The 25,321-nt window shown below is 33.0% G+C and overlaps 1 protein-coding gene across 1 annotated transcript; it reads right to left on the bottom strand.

The window, feature by feature from the left end:
• Positions 1–9,762: 9,762 nt before the first annotated feature.
• LOC111365458 (synaptotagmin-3-like) lies at positions 9,763–15,546 on the bottom strand. Its single transcript, XM_022986010.1, has 12 exons — positions 15,185–15,546; positions 13,663–13,764; positions 13,522–13,572; positions 13,304–13,427; positions 12,846–12,964; positions 12,316–12,417; positions 12,111–12,185; positions 11,743–11,819; positions 10,946–11,195; positions 10,396–10,761; positions 10,175–10,306; positions 9,763–10,091 (listed from the first exon to the last, which is right to left on the bottom strand). The coding sequence occupies exons 1-12, from the start codon at positions 15,293–15,295 to the stop codon at positions 9,963–9,965; spliced, it is 1,638 nt and encodes a 545-aa protein (XP_022841778.1). The 5' UTR covers positions 15,296–15,546; the 3' UTR covers positions 9,763–9,962.
• Positions 15,547–25,321: the final 9,775 nt, after the last annotated feature.

Genomic DNA, 25,321 nt, shown 5'->3' with positions numbered 1-25,321 from the left:
ATTTATCCTTATAAAAAGAATGGGGCTCAAACAAGGGCTAAGAGAGTCTGATATGACTTGGGTTAACTTTGGTTATATCACTAAACTCCCATTCGATTCTCATTTTTTAGTCACAAAAATGAAAAATATGACGTTATTCATCATATCAAGTCACCATATTTGACTTTCTATCTATTGTATGAATCCCGTGACGGCTATATTTTTCATTCTGATTCTTAGAAAAATGGGAATCAAACGGGGCCTAAATTGAGAAATTCCACGTTCTACAGTTGAATACTCTAATATTAGAAATAAGTTCAGATGAAACCGTGGCCATATACAATAATAGTTTTTTATTTTGGCTTTGTCCAATTCTCCGTGCTCTCGTTCTAAATTAATAGATTTCGAAATATAAATCATGTAAAAATTGTTGGGTAAGAGTTTGAAGCAATAATCCAATGTAAATTTATTCTTATGGACAGTCAAAATAGGCAAAATTACTAAAACCATCATAAAATTGAAAGGGAAAATAAAAAATTTAATCCGCTAGGCTAGCACCATTATTCTGTTGGCGGTAAGTAAGGCTCAGAAAAAAGAGAGGCCTATATTGCTAATATAGTCCTCTATTAGGCTAATTATGTCAATTTATTATTGTTACATAAATATGTATTAAGTGATAACGAATTCATTTTTAAACGATAAATGTACATGTAGAATATGGTTAAATTTTGGGTTGAGCACGATGAGTATTTTAAGTATATATTGTTGGATAAATGGTACATAATTATATTTCGATAATTAAAATTACGTGCATAAGAAGAAGATAAAATCGTGACTTGTAAACTATTACATATTTAATAGAATTTTGACTTACCAAAATCAAGTTAATTACATATATTTTTGACTTATTGAAACGCAAAAATTAGAAATAGATAAAATGAAGCGAGGTGTGCGAATGTAAATTTCCCTAAAATAGATTTCAACCATTGCATCGGTGCCAGCAGGATTAAAGGGACATTTGTCTTTCAAGATACAATACTTCTTCCAAAATTGACATAGTACAATATTAATTTTATTGGGCAAACTAGCGCTTGATCATACTCTTCTAGAACGAAAGATATCAACTACTAAATATCGAACACGAAACTCAAATAATTTAAAAAAATATTTTAACATAATTTGGCGAAAGAAAGAATTAGAAATTAATTATATAGAATTGATTTGGAGTGAAGAAAATGGAATCACGAGAGTCCTATTTATAGATTTCTATGTGTTACTTTACAACGATTGCATCTTTTGGCAAAATTAATTAATTACAACCGTTAGATCACACCATTTCAAAATTGATTGACTAGATTGCATCTTATCAAAAGATCTTGACTATTTATTATACATCTTTTGCACTTGAAGAGTCGCATCCAGTGGACGCATCTATTGGAGGCTTTTACAATTCACATGTTTTAATCCTTGTATTACCATAAAATTCCAACATATATAAACAAGTTATGGTAGTTTGCAAGGACAAAGGTGTGACCATTCGACCTTGCTAAAGTTACTTTCCAACTTCTTACTGTTACATAGTCAGCGTCCCAATTAGGACCTACGAGACCTCAATATCTTTCTTCGATCCACCAACCAATCAAGGTCCTAGATATGTCTCTAATCTTGCAACTTTTTTGTTGTGCATGGCCTTTTTATTTAGATTAGAGGTGTAAATTTGATTAGATCGGTCCAAACCATTAAAAGTTGTATTCTTAGTGTACTTTCTAGGTTGCTTCCCCAACATAAGAAGACTTCCCCTCACTAGCTATGATTTCTCTACAAATGTGGCTGTTTGGTGTCCACTCAATGGACGTAGGACTTTGTATGGGTGTTTCTACTTTTCTTTCTTTTTTTTATCGGTCTTTTATAGTTCTTTTCTCTTCTTTCCTTTTCGGGATCTTAGTTGATTTTCAGAAAAATAGAGATGAATTGATTAAAAAAAAAAAAAAATCCCTAGAAAAGAGCCTACGTGCAATGCCCGTTACAATCTAACAGGAAAAATAGAAAAAACAATGTGCACCAAAGATAAAAGGTTAACGATATAAAAAGTTTAAAGAATAAAATAATTGACTAAGGACTCAAGTGCTTAATTTGTCAAAAATTGAAGATCTCACTGTAAATATTTTTTTTTTCATCTTCAACAATTTGTTAAACTTGAAGAATGGAATTTTCTTTACAAAAAAATAAATAAATAAATAAATAAGTTGTTCTTGAGGAGAAAATTTAGAATAATAGAATTTTCGTAAACATAAAAAAATATCTGATATAAATATTTGATTTTTTTTTTTTCATCTGTTAAATTATTGGTTAAACACAACCTGTTGATCGTAAATATCTGAGACCATTTTACTGGGATCAACCAAAAAGACTAAAAAAATCAAGGTTATGTAGGTGCGACCAAATTCAAAATCAGAGTATAATTCTGAGTGATGATTACGACGTGACCGTGGCCACTAACTGAGACTCGGAACTGTGCTGGAAGCCACGAGGAAAGGGATGAACCGTACCATTTTTCTGCAATGGACCCTACCCTCATCAATGGATATACAAACACGAGACAGTGTTAGTATGGTTGTGTTTAATCAATCCGATTCTGAACTGGTAGATCAATTTAGGCTACCTTCGAGCCAACATGGCTCTTAAGTGTTGCCTAACCGTTTCGGGCCTAACATTATTTACAAACATCCATTGTTAGGCATGTTATGATTTTGGGATGATTGTGAAGTTGTCATTTGCATTTTTAACTGCATCGAGCTTAATATTATCTAGGCAAATAAAGAGTCATGTCGAGTGTAATGATCCGACTTGTACTCGTTACATCATACATAGTGTTCAATTTAATAGAATAAGTTCACTTCTATCTTATGAAAGACTTAAGTTAAATTTTAATATTGCTTGAGCGAATCAATTAATATCAAGATTCAACTTAATTTTCTTATAAGGTAGAGATTTTGGGTTCAATCTAAGAGAAATGCGATAGAAAGTCGTGAAAAATAAGATTGACACAAACTCTCCGAAAATGGATGGTACATATGATTTAATGGTTTGGATACATGCTCGAATCGATAAAAAAAAATGGCATCAAGATTCGATTTAAGTCTCTCATAAGACAATTGTCTTGATTTTAAATTCTGGAAAACTAGATGAAACCCCTAAGGGATAAAATAGATACAAACTCTCAAAGTCAGCAATACATATGATTTAAGGCTCGGGCCATTACATCGAGTCTCTATATTGTTTAAGTTTGTTTTTCTTTTTAAATATAAGCTCACATAAGTAAGGCTATAAATGGATCGGATTTGCCAATATTCGATCTGATTCGATAAAAATAATTATTCGATCCGATCGATAATCCAACGAATATTTTGATTCTTAAATCCATATTCAAGATAATCCGATTGGAAATGAAAGAAATTAGGAAGATAAAAATTTTATATTAGTCAATTTCTAAATCCTAGAATTAAAAGAGTACTTATATAACATTTTACCTAATTCTTGACCCACGTATTTATAAATTGCAAATCATGTGATATTTTAGTGAGTATTTGATGTGTAAAGTTGGGAACAAAGAAAGTAATTCCAACCGTTGGTCTTTGGTTGTTTAATTTATAAAATAAATTAGATATTTTTTTAATCTTATTTCAATTAATAAAAAATTTAAAACACTCCCAATATTATAATTAACAATATAATACTATTATCTAATATTATTTATTATTTGAAAATTATGTGTAAGGTATGATACAAGTTTTATAATGAAAAAAATTATGCATAATAAATTATGCGATAATATATAAAATATATTATATTATTATAACAAATCCGATAGGGTTATTATCGGATCATATTGGCATATATCTATACTTGCTTCATTTAGTTAACGGCCTTTCAGATTTAGATCTTGATCGGATTGAGACTTAAATCCATCTCCCATTGATTTTATAAAATTCGATTAAGATTCGAATCAATATCTAATCCATTGACGGCAATATACGTAAGCCTCATGTCCCAACATGTCTTGGGTTCAAATATTGGTAAACGCAATAGAAAGTCGTGAGAGTTAAGATGAACCGAACTCTTCCAAAGTGAATATTACATATGATTTAATTGCTTGGTACACGCTTGGGTCGTTAGAAAATTGGTACCAAAATTCAACTTAAATTTTTCATAAAACCTCGTGTTTGAATTCTTGAGAATGGAATTGAGAAGTCCCGAGGATAAGATAGACACACACTCTCATAACGTACAATAAGTATGATTTAAGGCTTGAACACAAACTCGAATTGTAATATCGAGTGTCCATATTCTTTAAGTTTGTTTTTCTTTTTAAATATATGCTTTCGGAAGCTACATGTCCCAAAGTGGCTTGCTTACCACCTAGACTCGAGTGTTTTGCCACATTCGATACTTTTATATATGCATTCGAACTAGAGCATTCTAGCACGTTAGACAAAATTGTAGATATGTACACGTTTGGATAAGGGTGTGTATATGTAAAACACTGATATAAAGGAGAGGTTGCGATGGTTATGCATTTAGCCTTGGGAACATAAGAGTGGTTGAATGACTGAAATGTGAGATTGAGCCCACAATTTGGTCCTCTCTTCCCAAACGTCATTACAACTCGAAAAACATATACATTTGGTAATTAATGTAAAAATGGACCATATCCAATTTTAGTGGTTCTTGTCCCCTCCCAACATATTGAAAACATCTATATGTAACTACGACAGCTAAGTGCTAACCAACCCAAAGAACCAATGCACATGTTGCTCTTGGTCCATCTTCATTAATAAAATCCAAAACAAGGATCTATTGATACCACGCCACAAAATAATACGACATATTAATATGATACTACATATATACTTATTTTTATTGAGAAATCAGTATTATACTATAGAGAGAATCGCTGTTTGAGTTTCAAACCTTTTAAATTGTTGCAAACTATACCCAAATTTTTTATTCTTGTAGCAGGGGTTTCAAACCTTTCATCTCAAGTGCAGTTGGAGGACATGTGAACGAAATTTGTCTATTTGACCTTTATTGATCAAAAGTCAATGATCTCCCCGTATAAAATAATTAAATAAAAAATAAAATAAACGTTTGGTCAGATCGTTGACTTTAGATCAACTAATGATTAAATGAATGAATTTCGTCCACATGTCCTCTAGCTACGATAGAGAAGAAAGGTTTGAGACCTCGACAGCAAAAATAAAATATTTGAGTATAATCTACAATAATTTGAGAGGTTTGAAACCCCTATTGCAAATCTCCCTATATTTGATGGTAACAAATTTTATTATTTAAAACTTGTACAACTTCAAAACCACTATTAGTTCTCAATTATTGCAATTGTTAGTATTTCAGGCACTATGTTAACGATGACCATCGCTTGCTGGAGACGACAGTTGTGTTTGAGACTATTTTGTTTTACTTTTCAATAACAATCGTAATGGCATTTACTAGACGAACTATCAACAACAACATCATTCGAGATCATTGGAGTTCCGTAGGTATATACTCATATTTTACTCGTACATATATAATTTATATTATTATGTAAGTAACACTTTTTCAAAGGAAAATCCTCTTAATTAATCAAAAAAACATTTTTGTCAAAATGAAGTTAGTGTCCTATTAAAAAGTAATATAGGCAAAGTTGACGAGGAAGACTATAACGTCAACTTCATCTAGTTTGACGAAAATGACTAAACATTTCAAAACTCGTGGAAAAGGGGGGAAAGAAAGGGTTTAAGTTATCTAAAACTCATACCATTTTTGCTTAGCTTGACGAGAATGTTTTCATTTGACCCCCATTTTTTCAAATTTTAATGGGTGAGTAGGTTTTTTTTTTTTTTTTTTTTGGTTGAAAAAGAAGATTTTTTTTAATTTACGTGTAATATTATTTTATGAAAAATTATGTGATTGAAAATAGAAGAGAAAAAAATAAAATTTAATTTAATTGGGCCAAACAAGAGCTTAATTGTTATAAAATCATGTAAAATGAAAGGGGGAGAATATGATAATACGTTTGAAGAAAGAATGATATATATATTTGTCAAAAAAACAAAAATTAAAAATGTTACATATTTAAAAACTCAAAACTAGTGAACAAATTTGATTTTTTCACTTAGTATTGTAGGAGAAATTTCCTCATTTGAAAATAATGTTGTATGAGTCAAGCTACATGTAAAAGGAAAATTTCACAAATATTTTACAGACAACACTCAATAATGGGGTGCGTGGTTTATTTTTTAAAATAAAATATTCACATGGGACCTATCCCTTGTAAAACTTCTGTGAATTTTTTCTTATTTAGATAGGAAATAATCTATAGTGATTTTTCTTTTTCTTTTTTTAATATAAGGAATAAATTGGGAATTCTTATATATATAGGAAATAATCTATAGTGATTTTCTTTTTCTTTTTTTAAAATAAGGAATAAATTGGGAATTTAACCCCAACTGCTGTAAAAGGTTAAAACCAATAGATCACGTAAAGTTGACAACTACATGACAACAAAATAGACAGACCAAATGGTAGTTCTGTAATTTTGACGTTGACTTCATAGACATCTTCAGACACGTGTCAGGTGATGGCATGACGTGACGTGACGTAATGCTTCCTTGCAGAATCTCTGTCGTCTTCTATTGCCCGGGAATGGGAAAGGAAGTACTAAAGCTTGATGGAATTTAATTAATTTTTGTATATAATTTATGGTATTTATGTTGGATTTTTGAAAGGTTATATTGGAATATTCTGTTTACTGGAATTTATAAGTTGTGGATATTAACATATAATTAAATTTGTTAGATATTTACAAATGTTAACTAACTTATTTAAATTAAATTGATCGTGATTGTATTTGTAATTATAAATTTTTCTATGAACGATGTTCTAAAGAAATTATTGTTAAAATTTTGTTCCAACGTTCACCAAGCACTAGTCAATGTTAATGTAGAAATTTGTAAGAAAAAATTATGGTCAACATGGGATGTTATAACTTCACTAAGATCGGCATAGTTTGCATAAAATAATCTTGGTCAATATGTTCGACTGTGTGTATTGAAGAAAACAAAAAATGCTCAAATGCGTGGAGATATGTGGAGATATGAGTACATGATAATATTCAACTCAATACTGAATCCAAAGGAAACCCATCAATAGTTCAAAGCATGTAAAGTAGTGTATACGCCTTAAAAGTCATTTAGATTCCTGCTTTTTTTCCAAAAAAAAAAAAAAATGTTAATCGATGATCGACTAATCTGCTTAGGACACAAGGAATTTTGTCACATAGTCTTGTAGATTATGTTTTAAGTTGTGGCCATTCTTTATGATGCTATGGTCAATTTTGATCGTGATGACTAGTTCAGATGATTGAGTAATTGATAAAATATCATTGATATTTTGTAAATTAACACGTGTTTTGTATCATTTCACATTGTTGGTTCAACAAATAATTATGTTTTGATTGAAATTTTGATTAAATTAATTGAATCGAAGAAAATGTGTATGGTTAATTGAAATAATTCGTTACAGTCAATGAAAATTGTCATCCAATATGATATGTCAAAGAAGCAATAGTTGTTAGACAAATACATGCACATTCAACTTGCGTGGTCTGGACCCTTATTTATTGCCAATTGAATGAATTGGACATGATTTTGAATATTACAATACGGAATGACGTAATTTAATGATTTATGAACATCATGCATATGAGCGTATCAATGTTGTTTTTCACTAACATTGTTTTAATGTGAGCTATAACTTTTGGTAGGGATGGCAATGAAATGCGAATTACATTCTCCGTTCCGACCCTGATCTCGTGTATATATTGTAGAGATAAAGATAGGACATGACAAGACGAGGAACCTTCAATCCTTATTTATCGCACCATTTATTTTATATTAAATATAATATTCAATTATTTAATAATAAAATAAGAAACTAAAAATATAAAACAAGACTACATCTGCATCTTCATTCTTCAACACGAATGATATTCTTTCGATGTGGGAAAAACTCCTTTGGTTTAGTTTATAAGAAATTACGGACTTGGTTCAGTAATTAATGATATGGAACTGGAACGTACCACAACTAGCCTTACAAAGTTGATTAATTCCATAGTTACTTCCATGTATATTTTTTAATTAATGGTTTTACAATATTTTACGTTCTGTAAAATTATGATACACACATTTCACCACTACTTTTTTTCATCACCGACACTACTACCGCTACCCCCATCATCGCTTGTAACACAATGAGTTACACGTATTTTGCCATCACAACTCCAACATTCTACCAATCTATTTTCAGTGTTGCACTGCTGCCATCACCACCATTTGTGATGTTCATTGTTAAACAATCATCGCAATTATCATAATCACTGGTAACATTTCATGTTATGTTTACGTTGCGACCACCAAAATCTCCTCCGCCCTAATTTGCACCACCCACCACCATGTGCACCACTAGATCTTCATGTCATCATCATCACCGCAAAGCTAGCCACTGTATCTAAGACCACAGTAAGTTTGACACCCATTATTATGTAAATTAAAGAGTTTCGAATAATATTTGTTGTAGAATGCGTAATTAAAAAGTAAAAAAACTCCATTGGTTTGTGTATAGAATATTTTATTGTATGAATATGTGGTTAAGAATCATACTGTAGCACAAACATCGTAAAATCTTTAAGGTTGTCAAACACAGCCTAAACACCATTCCTAGTAGGGATAAAAATTAATATTCCCTATTCAATATTTTCTAAATAAAATTGAGTTCTATCGTTTGAAAGGTGAGAAGATAATGGTAACTTTTACTGGATGATTTTACATTAGTCAGACTTAAAATTATTAGATGTGTTGTCCAAGAAAGTCAGCGGTTGATGAACTTATATTGCAACGATATTATTCGAAACATAAATGCGATGAAAAATGTTGTTAACCTTCAAACTCAGTAGTTGCGACATTTTTTAAATTTTAATTGACAATTTGTTACTTCAATATTTAGAAATAATAGTAGTTTCGTTTATTAACTATTGAGAAATAATCTAGTACTCATGTTACCAAGCATGCCTAATGCATTACAAACATTTTTAGTACGTAATGCTGGATATTTTCCACTATAATAATATACATGACTCACAATCTACTATATGAAAAGTGACATAATTTTTTCCTTTTTTGTTTCATTTGAGAGTAACAATTTTATCATGTGAAAGAAACTATCATTTTCCAGATTTCACCTATCAAAGTTGTTTGCACGATTTAGATTGTGAGGTGTTTAAGATAGAACCTCAAGCCTCAACATGGTATCATAATTCATTGAACTCAAACGAATAATTAAATCTGATTAAGACTCTAAAGCAAACAAATTTCAAGATTGATTGACTCAAGGAGTCACCATCTTCCAGAATTGTGTTCAGAGATATATTCCAAATCAATTAAATAGTGAAATAGAAACCAACATATAAGAATGTGTTGTACTCTCTTAACAAGATTGACCTTTCAAAATAAATATTCAAGTCTTAATATGAACAAGCATGGTAGAACCAACTGAGCTAAGGCCTGGTACGGCCTGCATTCTTCGACAGGCCAGACCAGACCAGGCTTGCCCATCTATAGAAAGACGAAGGCCTGGTCTTTACTACACTTCTCCACAAGAAGCACAACAATGCAAAATGCAGTGAAGAGAGCCATTTACCAAGGAGTATATATAAATTGGAGCCATAAGAACTTTATATTATAGTTTACAAAGAAATACAAGTCAAAATCTTTAATAGTAATACATTTTTATTATTTTTTCTTCATGTACATATTTTCTTGTGTATGATTTTGTGTGGGTATGATGATGCATTTTTTGAGACCAAATATTACAAAATTCTTTGTATGGAAGCTAAGCTCAAACAAGTAATTTACAATGCAACAGTATCAGATTACCTTCCATCCTATGTCTACATGTATTACCCCATCTCTAGAATTGATAAGATAGCACCTCTCGTTGATATGTCCGTTGTAAACTACATCAGAGAGATTTATATCCACGTGCCCCAGTGGTTCCTACACCATACACACACATTAATCAATTTGCTTTCAAAAAAGATGTGAAAGTGAAGCTGAAGAATAAAGGATGACGATACAACCTTTGACATAAAGCCAAGGCGGCTTCTTCTCTTGCTAATGACTTCAATGTGAATTTGGTCCTTTACCGGAGCCTCTTCTAACACAAACTGAAATTCCTCATTCCAAATTGGGTTTCTAGTTTTCTTGATTGACTAGACAAATTACATATTAACAATGAGGTTTAGCAGTTTAAATATACAACCATGATATACTTGATTGATGCAGGATTTGTGAAAGTCACCTTGGTTTTTCTCTTATCTCCTCTAAAAAGGATCACGGCATGAGGGTTGTTGTGGTTCTTGCCTTCGACATCCTCGGCGCCTATGATTGTAACTATAAGTAAACCTGTTCCCGTCAAAGAAATCTTCTCCGAAGCATCATGAGAACTTCCATTCTGCTCATAATCCATAATTCCACTAAATTTTTTACTATCTTCCAAGAAAGGAATGAACGCCGTCGCCACTGTAATTTGACCTCGAGGCTTCTTGTTATGAGGATCATCAGGATCCATACTATTTAGCAAACTGAGTGTGAAGTCTTTCTTCTCGTATGGAATGAGTACATTCAGCGGAATAACTTGCATCCCTAAATAATCATGTGCTCCAAACTGCAAATCAGAGAAGAAAAACAAGTTGTAAGAAGGGATCTTCTAATCACTAAGAAATTTTAAGTGAAGTACTATTGTATTATTTCAATGAGAAATTGATTTAAATAAAAAAGAAATAAAAGAAAGAAAGAGCATCTGAAGCACATCTGGAAACGATGATATTATGAAGTTATGAGTAACGAACCTTTTCCCAGTCATAAAGGTGCATTTGGAGGACTTGAGACTGGGGGTCCTTCACAATCATCTTGAAGTCTTCTAACCACTCGGGATTCAAATTATTCATCTTGACGGAAGTCTTCTTTGCCGGAAGCCTTTCCCCACTAAGGCTGAGTTTGACGTAGGGATCAGACATTGAGAGAAAATCTGTGTTTAGAAGATTTTGTGCTCTCACAACCTTCACGTGCAGAATTCCCACGGGCTTCTTGTCGGCTCCTCTGTGAAATAATGGAAGGATGGAATTTAGGTCTTTTCTTCTTTAGAAATACATTAAATTACTGTGACAGAAGAAATAAACAGAAGGATTGTAAAGGCTAATTCATAACATAAATAAATTTCTCCAATCCTAAACATCAATGAACTAAAGCCTGGTTACAATAAATTTGAGGTTGGACACATTAATCTTTAATCCAATGTGTTCTGTTCAATGCTAGCAAATGGGAGAATCTTTTAGATCCTTAACAACTACAATAGTCCAGGTTAGATTTGATTTGCCCCTCCCTCTTCTGGCCTTTTCAGCCAAGATCATGCCACTCATAAGAAGACACGTCAGGTCTACACAAAACATGTTTCAATCAAAGAGTTTGGAAACGGAGGCATGAGGCACTACACTCTATCAGCTTCAACTTCAACAGGAATTGTTGGTTAAAGAGGATTTCGTTCATATAGTTTGAAGGTAGGGTGAAAATGGAAATCCCAGAACGGATCATAAATTGTCCAACAATATGATCACTTTCAATAACTTCTATTGAATTTGGAACTTACATTGAACTGTCAAGAATGGGTATTTCGTATGTGTGGGGCCAGAGATAAAGCCCTGCAACTTGCTTGCTTATAACTTCCTGTCACCAATCAAACATCCAATGTTATGTTAAATTCACAAAATCTGTTGTTTGTCAGTAATTAATATCTTTACATCATCAAATCTATCTTTCATAAACTTGGGACACACATTTCTAATCTCTGGTTACTTAAGATCATATACATTAGTCCGTGTCTAAATTCATACATATGTTTTTAAAGAAGTTAAGAACGCACATAGACGAACCTAAATTTAAATTAAAAGTTCATGACTACATATTTTGTCCTATCTCATTCAAATATGTTTTCAGTATAGTGAAAGAGAGCTGCACCTGAACACATTGGTATAGCCCTGGGATTGCCATAATATCCCCTCGCATTACTTTCAGCCCAAAGTCTATCTGTGGCTGCAATCATGCCAATAATATTTCTAATGTGTATATAATTTTGTGGCAGTTGAACAAAAACTAGAAACTTTCCTTCTACTTAGACAGAAAATAAAAAGACTACATATGACTAAAGTATTCATCGACTTACCTTCTCCATCAAAGATACTGCAATGTTTGCAAAACATGGGAATGTTGGCACAAAAGGTCTCAATATTACCCGAGTAGCAGCAGATATTTGTATATCTATTAACTGACATCCAAAGAAAATTTGTTGATCTCAAAAATAATTTACAACAATTACCATGCATTATCTACATTAAGGAAAATATTCACGTTCTCAAGGACAAAGGATTACGATGCAGTTCCATTTCTGTTACATTTAATTTAAATGCATAAAATATGATTTTATATTTAATAGATGAATTGCCAATATACAAATATTATCCATTGAGAAATACATGATTTCATATGTCCTTGAGGCCTGTAGAAATTATGTCCATTTTTCTACATCGATGTATGTGTCCAAATATACGAGAAAAGTGAAATAAATATGAATGTGAAGCAATTCTAACTTATTCTAGTGTTATACATTAGTATGACTTATAACAATTCACATATTTTAATAAGATATACAACTCTTAATCTAGTAAAACAATGTATTGAAAAAATTCTTCTAACCTGAACATTGATTTCTAGAGAAAATAGTTTTATCGCCAGAACAATGACAGCATTTCCAGCCCATCTTAGTGCAAGATCAAAAACCAGTTGATTCTCATTAGACTCTTGAACCTTAAGACCTGGAAAATTAAAGATTACATTGCGAAGTCTATTAATTGAACAGTGCAGTATTTGGTTTGTACACAATTTTTCTCTTCTGTGTGTGTGATGAAATTCCGTCCCCTTTCCCATTCTTCTTTTAATTTTCTTCTCAACCCACATTCTATTATCAATAATGTTATATATATATAAAAGCTAAAGACTGGTAAAAATGATCTCATATCAATTTAATTTTCTTACGCTACAAAATTTGGCCTCTCTGATCACAAAATTCTGGTTCCGTCACCAGTGTCTGATGGTTATATAGAAGAGTGAAGACTTCAAATGAGTGCAATATCATTTATTTAACTTTCACTTACCATGAATTTTGGGAGGAAGATTTCCAAGAGTAAGATGCTCGAAATTTATGGATTTTATCTGAAACTTGTCTATGTACTCAGAAAAAATAGGTTCTGCGGTGCTTATGATAATTCCACATGCTACCTATTAAAAAAGTCGAGAATTTGAGAGAAAATTAACAGAGCTTACGTTTACAGCTTAAACTAACAATGGACACTCAATATATATGTTGTCTCACCTTATCAAAGTATGGCCACATGTCATTGATAAACTTGTTTAACCAATCGACCTTCAAAACAAATAAAATTACCTCATTGCATGATTAGAAAACTTGAATTGAATGAAGATTAAAAGAATAAACAGTGAATTTAATGTTTACTCGCTCATAATCTGGATTCATCACCCATAGTGGAAGTTTTGGGAGAAGATCAATCAAGGTGCTAGAATCATAATCTTCAAGTGACTTATTGGGGCCAAAGTCCTGCGAGTTCAGGTAAGATAAGCTCATCACTCTACTTAATGACAGGTTTTTACCAATTTAAACTATAATATCAGCAATTCTGCCCTGAAGGGATATGTAAGCAAATGCTTTATGTAGAATACGTAGCGTAAAACTCATAGACGTGTGATTTAAGAATCAAACACTGATCTGAGATTATAAGAGAAGCTAAAATAATCATGTAGGGATATGCAATAGCCGAGTAAAAATCAAACCAAATATCTTCGAATGGCATAATGAAGTACAAAGGTCCCCAAAATTTGAAGAGAAATTAAGCACTGGATACTGATACACTTGCCAAACATTATTACATCAACTGAACGAATGGTGTTTCTCGACACATGAATGTCCTGATATAGTCGTAAAACTTAGGAAATCTTATTTAACCTTTTGAGTCCTCACTAGATTGATCAAGATTTCTTATAACAATGTTACCAAAAATCTAAGAATAATTCTGCCATGTGACAATACAACAAACAGATTTTGCAGCTCCTCAACCTTAATCAGTTAATGCAAAGTAACTATCAGGGATTATGCCATAATCCCAACTAATAAGTGCAATAATAATGAAAATAAATCAAACAAGTAAAGCAAGCACAGAGATTTATAGTGGGTGTGGTCAACATTGCGCCAAAAGTTTTCACTATAAAGAAAAAGAATGGTAGTAATTCACACCTCTCATACTAAAAAATCCTGCCTCCCAAAATCCTTTTTAGTATTTAAGGAAATTAGAGCGACCTAATCTTGTAGGGAATACCCTTTATGTAAAGGGGATAATTGTACATTCTAAGACTGATAATAACATAAATTATAACTCAGTTGGGTAACTTGCTGTTAAGCAAGAAAGCTGTTGGGTGAACCATCTTCAACTGAAATTTATTCCAGGCGATATATAAAAAACCAAATTGACTTTTATATGAAACTGTATCAGATTGAAACCTCTGCAAAACTTTTCATAGATTGGTGACTGGATTAGTTTATAGTGTGCGTTGGACGGCATATTAGATGATATCCAGATAAATTTGTGTTACTTGAACTTTGGGTAGAACTCCCCCTAAAATCGGCTTGTAAGGACAAACTGTACAGTATGCTTGAAAACCCACAGATAGCTTCATTGTTCATCATCCCCTCGCTACCGGATGAGTGAACTCTACCCACCTATGCTTGATGGGATTGGATTCAATCCACCCTCATGCCTTGGACGTAAAGGAGCATATATTGAAGGTAGGATTGAATGCCATGCCCATAGAAAGACGAAATGCATTGGAAGAATAGGTAGGCCTTGTTAGATACAACACAACATCAGGAATTGGTTCAATCAACCCCATAATCCCAAACCAACGCCTTAAATGAATGCCATGAGATCCAGAAACAATGTTACAGTTATAAATTTTTGCCTTACCTTAACATCTCTTGGTTCATAGTATATGAATATGAAGAATCCCAGAAGAATACCTATCGGAATTCCGATCCAAAAACCTATGGTTTCCGATAAACTTACGAGAAATCCCATTATCGGTGGTTATCGATCATTGAGCTCTTGTGTCATGGGTTATCAATAATTGTTAAAATCAAAGCAATCTGCAATTGAAAGTTCGTGAGAAACCAAGAAGTGGAGAACAAGAAATCACTTATGGACTGTACCCATAAACAAACAAGAGATTTATCCCAGCTGTGAATTGATTAAAAATTCAAGTTAACGGATGAAGCATTGAAAGTTTGAAACTGACAAAATAGAGTTTAGTTTGCGTGGCATTCATAAACGTAGCTCGGAAAAAAAGAAAAAAGTATTCACATATTTTTCTAAATTGGCGAAGTTTGATTTTGTATCTTGCGTCAGTTAGAAAAGGAAAATTTGTATTTTTCGTCCCAAACTTTTGTAAAGTGTAATAAATTTATATTCACCAAATAATACATCGCAATCTTTTAATTATGTTGCAAAACACATCGTTCCCTCGATTTTGATCATTAAATGACATATTTACCCTCTCTTTAAGCTCCCATTTGGTTTAAATAAAAATAAAAATTTTATTAAATTTTAATAAAAATCGAAGAAATATATGGATGAAAAGTTCTAAGTTACATAAAATGAGTGATTTAAATTAAGTGTTGACTTTGAATTTGATTTTAATAGACATTTTTAGTGGAACCAAACCAGGGCTAAACAAATAATAAAATGAATAATTTACAAAGGAAGTCCCATAACTTTTGAAAACAATTAAACATATAACATAACAAATTTGTTTAAAAGTAAATATTCATCTTTCTAAGCTATGCGTTTCAGTCTCCTCCAACCATGGAAAATATCACCTCCACAAATACAATTATGTCCACGACAGTACCACCACCACCTTAGAAAAATTAATTTAATAAAAACAAAACAATAAAAATATATTTTTCCCAAACCCACCATAGTAATAGCAGAACCACCACCCATCGTCTCGTCGCGGATGAGAGAGGATTGGGCTGGTTGAGTGAGTATAGACGGGAAAGATGAAATATTTAGTTTTCGATTTTTTTTTGTATTAATATATATTTAATTATGTTAAGTGAAAATTATTTGTATTTTTTGAAAAATTATGAACTTTAATTGCAATTTTTTTTAATGCTTTCTTTTATTTTTATTTATTTACGAGGAGGGCAAATGAGTTGTTTAATGGTCAAAATGGAGAAAATGACAAGTTTTATTCCGTAAAATAAAAAGTTGAAAACATATTAAAAAAAAAAAAAAAAAGTTGAGGATACATTTATTATATTTATCATTAGTAGGGGTCCAATTTGGGACGAAAAAGACTGCAAATTAAAAAATCTAATCTATTGACCTAGTTCTGTGTTGATCCGGCATTTTATACCTTTTTCTGGCTTGATTCTCTCTTACCTCAAGAGTTAAGAATAAGAATTTGCTCTAATTTGATGGAATCCGTTGACATTTTTTTTTTATAATTTATATGTATCGAGTACTTTTTATGTTCCCATTAGTTTAGATAATACCCTATAATAGAATTCTTAATAAAGTTGAACGCAGAAAAAATTAGGCCGTGGTTGGTTTGCCATTTTCGGCCCATTTTTCGTTTTCCGTTTTCGAAAATGCGGAAAACGCGTTTGGTCTATCGTTTTCGAAAACGAGTTTAAATTTATAACCGAAAACGCAAAACGACTTTTTATCGTTTTCAGCTATAAATGTCGAAAATGCTCAAAACGTAGAAAACATACCGTTTTCGGGGAAAACTAAAAATCGTTTTGAAAATGAAAACGAAAAATGAAAATGCAAACCAACCACTACCTTAATAATTTACATCTGCATGTAAATTGATAGAATCCGGTTTGAATTCAACTGAAAGCCTATTTGAATTGTAGTATTGAAATAAAGTTTATCTTGTTAATATAATTTATCCACTATGTTGGAGTTATTCTATTACAAAAATTTTAAAACTTCAAGGTTAACTCCAAGAAAATATTATGTCGATCAAATGTCTTGTTCGTGTCAATTATTTATTTGAGGTCTAACATCTACTTAATTTTTCTTGCACGGTATTCCTTTTGTTAATTTTCTTGGCATGTTTTGAAAGAGCGTAGCATATTCTTATAAGGTGGGTGATACATTAGTTGTAGACTAATTATGAAAATGACATCCATGAAGATTATTTATTAATAGGTGAACAACTTATATCATCTAGAATTGTGGAAAATCAGCTCAAAATATAGTGGCAAATTGATCAAATTATTTATATATAGGGCAAATCACCTGCTCATGAAAACTTGTACATTGAATAACTCTGAAAAAAAATAAAAACTGTCTTATCTTGAATAGGATGAAATAAAAATTAGGGAAAATTGCAGTCGAGGTACCAAACCTTTCGTTTATTAGCAAACTTTGCCCAAACATTTAGTTTGTGTCATCGGAGATACCAAACCTTTAAAAAATGAGCAGGGCCAATCCAAAATGATGGTTTCCGTCTGTTTGACCCCCAAATCCGTCAGTTGACCCTCTAATGATATTTTCAAGATTTTTTCCCAAATAAGTGAAGGGCAATCTGGGCATTACACACATTTCCCTCCTCAACATCAAACACGTAAGTTGCAATTTCATTCCACTCACCATCCATTATGGACCCTACGAAAATCCACGAAGAAGACGAAACGTACGTGAAAGAAGACGAACATCCAGTGGACATTGCAGCCCACATTCGAGGCTCTCTTCCCCAACCCATGTATGGTAAGTGTGTTCCCCTTTTTTCGATTTACGGTGTGAAGTTCTGTGATTATAAAGTTCCCCTGTTCGATTATCTTCACGTATTGGGAAATTCAAAAAAATTAAGTGACTTGGTGTCTTAGAGCGTAATGCTTGTGTACTATCTTTTCTGCACATGTTCGTTGCTCGAACTGAAAAGGGCTAGGGATTAACTTTACTTTTTTCATTGTTTTTTCAAGGGAAAATTCAAAGTACTTCAGCATATGGCTTTATCATGGTGGAATTTTATTTCAGAAGATGAGAAATTTTGTGTATGAGCATGGAAAAGTAAGTTATATAGACTATATCGACCCTGATTTTTTTAATAGATTTCTTTGGGATAATGCCGTGAAAATGTTAGGATATTCTGATAGAATTAGATATCTGTACAAGATGGAGAAGAAAAGAGTGAGTGAAGCTTCATTTTGGTTGGTTAAAGACTCAGATTTCATGAACTTAGTGAAGTGGCTTGGTGATAATAGGACAGTTGAACTGTATTGCTTGCCTGTAGTTGAGGATTTGAGTTGCCTTAGGATGAAACAGTACAAAAGGATGTTCAAGTGTTTGATTGTGAGACTGGTGACGAGTTGGTGAAAGTTCAAAAATCTAGAGAACATGATGAAGCATTGAATGAGCAGCAACCATGCTATGCTGTTGAGACTTTTGACGAATCAGTAGAAGGTGATGACTTGTACGTAGTTGATGAAGTGGATGACATGGAAGCAGATGAAGAGGAAGTTATCCTTACAGGAGATGACGTCGAAGAGGTTACAGTGCATGGAATAGAGCATGAGTATACAAAGGTTGATTTTATAGGGGCCGAAGTATACTCACATGAACCAGAAGTGCATGCTGCTGAACCAGAGAAACCATTTGATGTTGAACCACGGTAGAGGTCTGAACATGAGTTGCATGACGTCGAAGCAGAGCTGCAGGCTGTTGAAACTGATGTGCATGCTTCTGAACCACAGCAGCAGGCTCGGCATGAGGTGCAAGACGCTAAGCATAAGTTGCATGATGCCGAACTAGAGCTGCAGGCTACTGAAACTGATGTGCATGCTTCTGAACCAGAGCAGCAGGCTTAGCATGAGGTGTAGGCTGCTGAGCATGAGTTGCATGATGCCGAACCAGAGGTGCAGGCTGCTGACACTGATGTGAAGCTTGATGAACCACATGTTAACGTACAGGCTGCTGAAACTGGTGTGGAGCATGATGATCCTGACCAGGATAATGAATATAAGGAGGGTATTTTGGAAGAGGAATTCAATAGCTTGGAGTACGAGCAGTAAGAAAATATTGCTGTCGATAATAATGATGAACACATATTTCAGGTTGAGTGAAGGTTTTGACATTGGTGCAAGGGGTGAGCAGGAAGGTGTAAGGGATGAGCAGGAAGGTGAGGCAACTGCTGGGGAAGAAGTTGGAACAGACTACGAAGACTCCAATGAACTTAGAAGCTTACCCAGTGATACGGAGGCTGAGAGGTCATCTGCCAGAAATAAGAAGGTGTGCTAGTTTAACCCTGCAACTGATATGGATGATCTACAGTTCAAACTAGGTAATGCATTTGTTTTGTTTAACACGTACATTGTTCTCTTAACTGAAAAAATTTATGATAGAATGCTATGTTCATTTCTACCAGGGATGAAATTCGACAACGTCAAGATTCTAGGGAATGCAGTAGTTCAATACTCAGTCAAAAATTCCAGGCAACTGAGATACTTAAAAGTATGAGGACACAGTTGAGAGTTCGATGTCAAGATAATTACCCTTGGCTTCTGTATGCATACCAACAACCCGACAAGAGCCTTAGAATTAACACATTGGTAGATGAGCATACCATGGTGTGGCAAAATAAAAGGGTTAATTTAGGTTTTCTGGCTAAGAAATACGTAAGAAAATTTAGGTCTGATCCCAACGTTCCAATGAGTAGTTTTATGGAGACTGTGAAAGAGGACTGCATGTATGAGATTTCAAAACATCAGTTCTACACGATAAGATCGAAATGTACAGAAGATATTAATGGGATTGTAGCTGAGCAGTACAAAATTTTATGGGATTAGGGTAAGGAATTGAAGAGAACAAATCCAGGCTACAATGCAGATCAAAGGTTCGGGTCAAACTTTTAAGAGATTGTACATCTATATAGGGGGCGTGTAAGGAAGGGTTTAGGGCTGGGTGCAGGCCAGTGGTTGGGTTGGATGGATGCTTCGTAAAATCTGCAAAAGGTGAGCAGTTGCTGGCATCGACGGTGAGAACTGTATGTTCCCGTTAGCATGGGCAGTTGTGGATGCGGAGAACAAAACAAACTGGCAATGGTTCATAGAATTGTTGGTTCATGACATAGGGATGTACAACCCTCGAGCTTGGACATTCATTTCCGACAAACAAAAGGGTTTGGTGGATTCCATAAGTCAATATTGTGAAGGAGCGGAGCATAGGTGTTGTGCTAGACATCTTTATAGCAATTTCACCTTGGCACACAAAGGTCTGGCCCTTAAGAACCTATTTTGGATTGCAGCAAGGGCAACAACAGTGTCGAAGTGAATGAGTACAATGAATGAGTTAAAAGACATAAGTGAAGAGGCTTACAACTAGTTCCTTGAAAAACCTCCTTCCTAGTGGACCAGATCCCATTTTGAAGAGCATTCGAGATGTGATATTCTTCTTAATAATTTGTGTGAGGCATTCAATTCTTCCATTGTTGTTGTCAGAGACAAGCCCATCATCTCGTTGTTAGAGAAAATTCGGCATCAGCAGATGATAATGTTGAATGCAAAAAGGAAAGCAACACAGAGGTGGGATCATGCATTTGGGCCAAGAATTTTGAAAATCATTTAGAAGGCCAAGTTTGAGGCAAGGTACTTGAAGATAGACTATGCAGACAACCATAAATTTGAGATAAGTAGTAGAGATGGTTTGAGGTGGAGCGTTGACTTGACAAAACATGCATGTGCATGCAGAAAATGGCAGCTCATTGGAATACCATGTCCCCATGCAATATCAGGCATGCTTTCAAGGGATATTGGCATATATGAGTACATCGACCCATGGTATAGCAAGGAAACATATCTCAAGTGTTACTCCCTAGTGACCCACCTGATGTCAGGGCCTAAACTGTGGCCAGAACTAGGAAAGCATCATCTCAATCAACCTCAGAAGAGAAAACAGGCTGGCAGACCCAAAAAAATGAGGAAGAGGTCACAGGCAGAGTCACCTGCAGGTGTTAAGATGAGAATGACTGGCATGAAGATGACTTGTAAACGATGTGGAGGGTCCGGACATATTAAAAGAAGCTGTAAGGGACCACTGCCTGGTGAAGAAAGTTCACAGCAACAGTCTCAACCAACCACACAAATAAAGTCCCAAGAAGATACACAGACCAGATTAGCGAAGGGAAAGAGAAAAGAACATTCAACGGAGACCTCCAAGTCACAGACAAAGAAATCCAACAATGGAGGATCGAAATCTTAAACATCATGTGATTTCTTTTGTATAGTTACTTACTTTTTTGGGAAAATGCTGTGATTTTTTTATAAACTGAACTGGAAATATGTGCTTCTAATGCTGTTATTTTGTTGATGTAACTGGAATTTCTGATGAAATTGTTGAATGTGATGATAATGTTAATGTCGAATTTCTTGCATTATGTTTCTGCTGGTTGCCGTTAGTTTCTAAAATTGTATTCGTAAGATCTAATGTGCAGGCGATTAGGAAATATACGAAAACGTTTGATACTTCCTCTGAAAGTATTATCAAACGTTTGGTACCTTTACTGAAATGTTTTTAAAGGTTTGGTATTCTATCTGAAACCATTGGAAAATATTTGGTACTGATTCTGAGAATCATTATAAGGTTTGGTGCCTATGCTGCACCTTCTGCAAAAAAGTTTGGAGTGCAATTTTTCCCTATTAAGGCAGCATTAAGTATAGGAAAAGGGGGCACTTCATTTCAAGTAAAAAGGTACAGTACAATTTTTCCCTTTTACATATGCATTTTCACAACATCTAGTACATGGCTCCATGTCGAAACCCTAAACTCAAATTTCTAGAACTAAATACTGACATCCTACAATCTGACCATACATACCTAGGAACAAACCCATTTTGCAAACACTCTACACACAAATCCGAAGAGCCAGATCTTCCACACATTTGGTCTTGTTGCTTGAAGGGTGTTGATTTCAGCTTCCATTTCCCTCCTAACTCGTAATAGACTAGGAATTAGTTCCTTCGATCTCTCACACATTGGAGGGTCACACCACATAAATAATGTGCATCCACCCACATCTTGGCTTTGAGGACAAGTTAAAAATCTTCATCCCGAGTTCAGGTTCGTTCACGAGGTCTTCATCTGCACCGGGGAACCACATCTGCATACACTCAACTCCATGTGCGTGTTGATTTTTTTTTACTACCTGTGAGAGAGAAGGTAGGAGGTAATATAATGGTAAAGAAATGGAAGGAAGTATACAGTGAAGTATATAATAGGAGGCAAATATGTGTAATACCTAGATTACCCTTCACTTATTTGTGGAAAAATCTTAAAAATATCATTAGAGGGGTCAACGGACGGTTTTGGAGGTTAAACAGACAGAACCCATCATTTGGAACTGGCCATGCTCATTTTTTAAAGGTTTGGTATCACCAGTGGCACAAACTAGAGGTTTAGGCAAAGTTTGCTAATAAACAAAAGGTTTGGTACCTCGACTACAATTTTCCCTAAAAATTATATGGTATTGTGTCAATTGTAGAGGAAATATGGAACTGTAGTATTTTTTTTTTAACCATCAAAATTAGGTTGGATTTTTGAAAAAAATATTTTTTTCCCCTTTTTTTCAAGTGTTTTTACTAGGAAAATATTATTTCCTTTATTCCACGTAATTTTTAATATTGTTTCACAGTTATTATATTTGTTTTCTCCTTATTAGTTAATTGAATAAAATATTTCGTTTATTTGTCAGTTAATTCTTTGTCTTTTATCTTATTAATTAATTGCGATCATATATACCATATCATATCATATTTATTACTTTGATCTGCTATATTTCGCAATAGAAATGAGATTGGCACATGTGTGAATATCCAAGATAACGAGTTATCAACGTTTAATATGATTAATATTAAAATAACTCTAATATGAGTTTGATATTCGAATTTGATACTAGAAAGCAGAGCCGGTTCTGGCCCAAGGCCACTCAACATATAGGGGGCCTCAAAAAAAAAAAAAAATATCAAAGTCCAAAAATACTATGTTTTGTACAGAATTTATGGAATCCATGCATTAAATATTTGCTTGAAGATGTAGTAGTGCAAATAAAAGAAAGGTTGTCCCACAACCCAATAATGACTTTTTTTTTTTTAATTTGGTGTAATTATTCAAGGTTATTTTTTACTTTGTAAATTTGATTGCTTCTTTAGAATTTTTTTTTCCTTTTTAATGTATAAAATTTTAGGTAATAAATAGTAGTCACAACTCACATGCCTCATGGGTTTTTAGAAGGCTATAGTTCTATTTCTTGAATGCGAAATTTGATTCTTGAACAAATCAAATGGTGAGTGGTGTCATCAGCTTAATGTTCTTTATCACGAGAAATTGTATTTGAATCGCCATCATTGATGCTAACGGAAAAATTCACATATATATCCATACAAGATATTAATTCACATTTTACTATGTCTGATAATATTAACTAAAAATAATAAATTGATGGTTAAATATGTTTAAAATACTAGCTCCTAAAATTAAATCCCAATCTAGAATTTGTAACTAATGTAAATTTAAATTGTATCATTCTAGTCCTTTCATAAATAGAATTTAGTTCAAAAAAAATAAAAAAAATAAGAAGTATGATGAACGTACACATTCATTGCATGCTAATCCAAATACAGAAAATATTACTACATTGAAAACACAAATGCTGAACCATATTAATCTTCTAAAGCGATCGATACACATATTGTTTGACGAAATATTGTCAAGATTTTCACTATATCACTAGGTATGTTCAATATAATTTAGGGATTTTGGATGTGGAATATGAAAGGACGGTATTTAGGGATTTTGTTCTTTAATTTGACATAATAAGGGCGTGTTTGTTGAAATAATCTTAGCTAGGTAATGAAAAGCTGATTATTTGTTTACTTTTTCACATCATTTTTACTATATAAAAACAATATGTATGGTTAAAAAATGTTGAAATCTCAAATATTTATTAAAAAGTAGGTGTGTGGCATAATTTTCTTTTGACGTTAAAGAGATTACTAAGCTGATAAAAAAATTTATTTAGGGGCCTCATAATATTTTGTTGCCTTGGGCTTCAAAATTTTTAGGGCCGACCCAGCTAGAAAGTTCTATAAAACAAAAGCCAGCAAGTTTGTCTTGAAAATAGATGAGGCGATTGATTCAAATTTGACCATCAAAATCAAGATTTATTGTTTTCAAGCTAAATTTGACCGTATTAATATTTGGTTATATGTTTTTGTCAGTATTACCTTTTGGAATGGAGTGATTTGTAGACCAACTCATAAACTACGAGTAAGTGTTGATTTGTGTTTAGCCTCTGTTTAGATAAAATTTATAAATTCATAAAATTAAACATTAATCTCAAACATATATTCATAGCCATTACACATTTAGTATGATATAATATTATTCCTCTTTAAAAATTGTTTTACAATTTGTCAAAAATCGAGAATTGTGCTCGTTTTATAATTTAGGAAGGGTTTTGTGCAAATTTGACCGAAGACTGATGCAATATCATAGGAAATAATTAATTATTTAGTTTTCGATTTTTTATTCGTATTTTAAGAAATATGATTAGATTTTTTTATAACTTTTCTTTACGTAGTTATGATTTTATGAAACCCTATATAAAGGGGGTTGTGCAGTGTAATCAAAATAATTTTTGATTACGAAATAAATTGAATTTCTTCACCAATTTATATCTCTCTCTTTTTCCCATCTTTCTCTTCTTCTATTCACTTTTTCCTTCTCCTATAATTCTATTGACGGCATGAAATTTTACTCAAAGAAATAAAAAATAAAGAAAATCATACGTAGTTGATTATGAAAATAAATGATGTTTTATTAACATATTTTACTTTCATGAATACAACCTCGAAGATCACTTTATTTTTCCATTACTTGTGCACCTGTTCCCTTTTTAAAAGATTATGTGGTGTTCGATATTTAATTAATGTTGGAGTTACAGTGCTTAGTTGGGGAGTGACAACTGGTAAGAAAAGAACTTATTGTTGGAATATTGTGGTAATAATGAAACCGGATTATCACATATCGTATGTATAG

The sequence above is a fragment of the Olea europaea genome, chromosome 2, assembly GCF_002742605.1.
Source record: "Olea europaea var. sylvestris chromosome 2, O_europaea_v1, whole genome shotgun sequence".
NCBI classification, from domain to species: domain Eukaryota; kingdom Viridiplantae; phylum Streptophyta; class Magnoliopsida; order Lamiales; family Oleaceae; genus Olea; species Olea europaea.
The sequence above is the reverse complement of the archived record's forward strand: the minus strand, read 5'-3'. Positions and strand labels throughout refer to the sequence as shown.

Bases quoted from the DNA above. Each gene is read 5' to 3' on its own strand.
- LOC111365458 (XM_022986010.1), bottom strand. From the start codon at position 15,295: ATGGGATTTCTCGTAAGTTTATCGGAAACCATAGGTTTTTGGATCGGA. The intron at 13,573-13,662 runs GTAAACATTAAA...TTTGTTTTGAAG, and splicing joins TGAATCCAGATTATGAGCGA to GTCGATTGGTTAAACAAGTT. The intron at 10,762-10,945 runs GTTCGTTACTCA...TCTGATTTGCAG, and splicing joins ACCTTTATGACTGGGAAAAG to TTTGGAGCACATGATTATTT.